Below are 5,209 nucleotides of genomic sequence, written 5' to 3'. Positions count from 1 at the left end.
TCTTTTTGGACAAACTACTAAGAAATTTTAATAGTTAACTACAAAACGTGGTTAGTAGTTTACTACTAGAAAATAATTAGTAGTTTACTACTAGTGGTTAGTAGTTTACTATTAGAAAATAATCAGTAGTTTACTACTAGCAGTCAATAGTTAACTACTAAAAGATTGTCAGTGGTTTACTACTAGAAAATTGTCAGAAGTTTACTACTAAAGGTTAGTAGAAAAGTAGGTAAGAAGACAGCTAAATGCTCAACAATGTATTAAAATTAAAAATTATATTATTACCATAAATATACATATATATACTAATTGAACGGAGTGTTAACGCTTGACACACACACATATATATATATATATAGAATATAAATTATAATTAATTATACATTTAAATGGTATTTTTAAGCCTGGTAGCTGAACCAACATTGAAGTCTAGGGCTTTTGGTTTCTTTGAAAAATTATTTAGTTTTGTTCTTATAGCTTTGTTCATAATTTCATCAGTAACATCTCTGAAAATATCTTGTGTAAAATCTGAAATATCATAATTAGGTATAATATATGTATAACAGGATAATTGATTATTTCAAATCTGTATAAATTATCTATTTATTAAAAAAATTTAAACATTGATACCTTTTATTGCCTTCACTTTGTTTACATCAAGCTGTTTTTTTAGTTCTCCACTTTTTATGAAATTACTTTTTTTGCCAGTAACTGATCCATTGCGTAGTTCATTGTCGGTGAATAAAATAATCATAAGATCCGATATCATTTTAGATGGGCATTTACGGTTGATTGATGATAACGCGAATGAGTTAACTTCTATTCCTGATTTAGGCCAAAGTTCAACCCAATTTTCTGAAGACACCTGAAAATAAATACAGAAATAAATATAATAAAAAAATATTAGAATATATGTAGTAATTTAATTGTATACATATATTGTTATAAATAAACGAAGATTATCATATATCAAAATATTATATAACTTTTTATTATAGTAATACGAACATAGAAATATATTAGTATAATCTTAGTATACCAAATACCTCAGATTGGTCCATGGCACTTGAAGCAACTTTTTTTACAATTTCCATATCCTTAGGGTTTGCTATTTTATCAATTGTTGACTGATTTGGTTTATCAACAATTTCTTTGCTCACTTCAACAACTGTGTCCTTTTCAATAACAATAGTTTTCTGAATACCATTAAAATCCTTGAAATAAATTAACAATGAAAAATAACTATAAATACATTTAAGCTTAATAAAACGTAAAATATACATAATATGTATCTATCATAAACATATATAGTTTACACACCTCTAATATATTGTGGGGTTGATTTGAAAGTAATTCAGGTTGCATTTGATTACAGAAATCAACATTATCAGCCTTGGAAACGTCTTTAACTACATTTTTACTTGTTACCTTTGAAACCATAGCTATTGAGGAAATATTTGTTCTAGCTTTTAAAGGAGAAACGGAAATTGAAATTTTTTGTTTTTCTGTAATACTTTCCAAATTTTTTAAAACTAAATTTGAAAGTTCGTGTATTCTTGGAAATGCTATACAGAAATAAAAGGTGTAAATATAATAAATATGTAGCAGTGAAAACAAATTATAATATAATCATGTATGTATTATGTTAAAGTATGTTCAACATATGTGACTATAACAACATTTTATGATATAATAGGTACATCAAATAAATCCTCGAATAAATCAATATTCATACTTACATTCAGAAATATCTATCATCACTCTTTGTTTAGCAATAGTGGACCTTAAATCTTTATTTTGAACTTCTAGCATTTTCACTTTGATAATCAGATCATCTTTTGATAACTTTGAGAGTGGAAATGACAGATTTTCATCATCTGATGAATAGACTATATCTTCTTGTGGCTGAATTAAAACCAAAATGAATAAAGTTTAAATTAAGCAAACATCCTTAAAATTAGTCAACTACATATATTTTTTTGGGTAAATTTTTGTATTTAAATAAAAGGTACCTAAATATTTGTTATGTATACAAAGTATTTAAGATTATTAATTGATTGAAAGTATATTGTTATAACTTCAATGCTTAAACAATTGAAAGTATATTGTTATAACTTCAATGCTTAAACAACTGATTCCTAATTAAAATGACAAAAAGTAGGAAAACTTTACCTACTCATATTCTCAAAACTTCATAAGGACCGTTAGGATTATTAGATTTATTTAGATACAGACTTAAAACAAAATTTAAAAAGTGGGAAATTATAATTTATTTTATATACACTATGTATACAAAATTAATTATTAATTTCAATTATGACCTAATACATATCAATACCTATTTGTATTTTTCATATAAAATTGACATTATTAAAGAAAATATAATTAAATGTTTATTTTAAATTATTAATTTATTATTTAGTATTTTGTAATTTAAATTCATAATGTAATAATTTGCTACTGCTTATGGCCTACCTATAAAATACTTGGATATAATATTAGGTACAATATAGGTACATTAAGTGTAATAATTGTATTTATTATAATAATATTTATATTATTTTAACAGATTTTAACCCACCTCTAACTTATCAACATGATCCTCAAAATTTGATCCGCATGGTTCAACTGCTCCTCTTTTGCAATTTAATTTTTTTAACACACTTGATGAGCTTAGCACTGCATATTTACGTTTAGCTGAAGCATTTGTGGTTGTAACCTAAACATTATAGTTGTTTTAATGAATACCTCATGATATTTCATAGTATACAAAGCTTAAAGTTTATGCTAAATAATATTGTATTCAATATTTTATTACCATTTTATTTTTATCGGTGACAGTTGATTCTGATAAAATAATATGTCTTTCATGACTTTTAGAGCGACATGGAGATATTTTATTATGTGCTATATAATACTTTCTTTTTTCACACATTTCAATCCAATCTGTATAACAAGTTGAAGTAAGAAAATATGTTATTTAAGTTATAGATTGGAATAATTAGTAGGTAAGGGAACGCTCAGGGAGGTTAATAATTTAATAAGTACCTAATGGAACTCTTGCACTCTGGGAGATATTATGGTGTGTGTAAATGACTGGTGTAATGGGTGCTTATGTAAATTATAAGTAGATAAATAATAATAATAATCAGTACATACTTAGATTTGATTTAAAATTTTTAAAATAAACTGTATTTTATTCATACAATAAATATTACTTCTTTTGTTAACTCAAAATTTCTCGGTGCGCCACTGGTAACTACTATATTACTAATATTAATATATACCTATTATCTAAACTGAATTTTATTACTTACTTCCTTGTGCTAAAAGTATAGCTGAAACTTTTATCCATTGCATCTCTTTTTTTTTACATCTTTTAATCATACCTGAAGCATACGTCACATCCATATTACTAGGCCAAAATAAAACTATCTCAGTTTTTTCACTGATTAAATCTTGATTATTAATTTTATCCTCTGTGCTTGGTGTAGTCTGAATCCAACATAAGAATCCAACTTCCACAGAATTACCTTCATTGGTAAACTCAAATAGTCCACAATTTGCATCGCTGATAGCACTTATTAGTTTTTCATTTTCATTAATTGAACACATTTTAAAAATGACGATGTCGATATTTTAACGAAAAACAATGACGGGCGAAAAAAAAAATGTTAACACTCAATATAAAACTGCTAATAATGTTACAAAATAATAATGACACAACAGAATATGATCATAACATAGATCGCATTAAAAATTTAAAACAAAGCAAAAACCGCTAGGCCTAGGACCATTTCAGGTTATGTATTTATAATGAAATTGACGCGTCTCTTGGATATTATGTGTACCGTTTACCATATTGTGCGGTCTGCGCCGCCGTACGGGAACGCGACGTACAGTAAGTTGGTGTCAACGCAACGGTGGACGGTGGCGTGTGCGCGTATCAGGGCTACATAACAATAATATTAAGTTATTAATAGTTTATATTATCACAATATTATGATGATTGTAAAAACTAAAATGTAAACATGGAAAAATCAGTTATTAGTTATTACTTATTATACAAGGAATATTTTTATCCACACGACACGTCGACACGTATTCTATGATATTTTCTTTATATTAAATTATTTCTCTAATATCATTTAAGTAAAAAATAATTTCTGTATCATTTTTGCGTACTTATACAAATAAAAATAAATGGATAATTACGTACCAAAAAAATATAAGAAGTTCCTTACTATAGGAAATAATGGATCGCCAACACAAACAGTTTCTAGACAAACTAAGTGGTTTAGAAGACAACTGCAGGTAAATATATTTCATTTTTTTTTAATTGTTTGTGGGTGGATTTCTTTAATATGATACAGTTAATGTCTTCAGACTGTATCTTATGTAAGTCAAGGTTCACAGGGTTATTAGGATCTCATTAAATGCTGTACACCTATTAATTATTTATTAACTAGGTATTTAATATTCTCTATTGTTTTATGTATACTCAGGAAAATAATTTGAGACCTGCATTAAACAGAAACTTAGTAGAAGTTGCAGATGATGCTCCCAATAATGTAAATGATAATAGTGACCAAAACATCAATCCAATCATTGAAGTGAATCATGAAGTAAATTATACTATTTATTATTTTTTATTAATTTAATTTTATAAATAATATGCATATAAGAACAACAGTTATTATTATTTATTACCAATTTTAAATAACTTTTAATTTGCATTTTTAACATTGTGTTTTATTATTATATATATTAATTGAAAGAATTTTATTATAATCTATAAGCAAAATGGTAATACTAAAACAAAGCTGGGCACTAACTTGTAAGAAAGTTTTAGTTTATAATAATTTAGTAACTTAACGAGTTGAATTGAATGTGTAAAATAATTAATTCTTACTTGTTAAAAACAATAAATAACTAGTTATTATTCATTTAAAAATCTAAATGTTCTGTATAACTGCCGAGTGCCAACTATTATTACCTAAATCTAATATCTGCAGCTGTGATAATAATTTATTAATAGTTAATGAATATTGAGATTTCAATCTTATGATCATAACATTTTTATTGTCGTATTATTTCTTATAAATTCTTTATATTAGTTATAACTTGTAATTCTTATAATACATATTACAAAGTATAACCAATATAGCCTATAGATATAAATAGTATCTACATTTTGGTGGTTGTGTAT

The 5,209-nt window shown here is 25.6% G+C and overlaps 1 protein-coding gene across 1 annotated transcript; it reads right to left on the bottom strand.

Moving 5' to 3' along the window:
* Positions 1-385: 385 nt before the first annotated feature.
* On the bottom strand, positions 386-3,617 carry LOC111028118. Its single transcript, XM_022306655.1, has 8 exons — positions 3,318-3,617; positions 2,819-2,946; positions 2,582-2,719; positions 1,740-1,905; positions 1,321-1,565; positions 1,047-1,214; positions 631-865; positions 386-528 (listed from the first exon to the last, which is right to left on the bottom strand). Exons 1-8 carry the CDS (start codon positions 3,613-3,615, stop codon positions 386-388), a joined length of 1,521 nt encoding a protein of 506 aa, XP_022162347.1. The 5' UTR covers positions 3,616-3,617.
* Positions 3,618-5,209: the final 1,592 nt, after the last annotated feature.

This window comes from Myzus persicae, unplaced genomic scaffold (genome assembly GCF_001856785.1).
Source record: "Myzus persicae strain clone G006 unplaced genomic scaffold, MPER_G0061.0, whole genome shotgun sequence".
Classification (NCBI taxonomy): domain Eukaryota; kingdom Metazoa; phylum Arthropoda; class Insecta; order Hemiptera; family Aphididae; genus Myzus; species Myzus persicae.
This window is presented reverse-complemented; position numbering and strand designations above follow the sequence as displayed.

What these genes read in the sequence shown, in the direction of transcription:
- LOC111028118 (XM_022306655.1), bottom strand. Translation starts at nt 3,615, where the DNA reads ATGTGTTCAATTAATGAAAATGAAAAACTAATAAGTGCTATCAGCGAT. An exon ending in TATACTTTTAGCACAAGGAA is followed by an intron (nt 2,947 to 3,317) that starts GTAAGTAATAAA and finishes CTTGTTATACAG; the next exon opens with ATTGGATTGAAATGTGTGAA. An exon ending in CAAAGTGAAGGCAATAAAAG is followed by an intron (nt 529 to 630) that starts GTATCAATGTTT and finishes ATGATATTTCAG; the next exon opens with ATTTTACACAAGATATTTTC.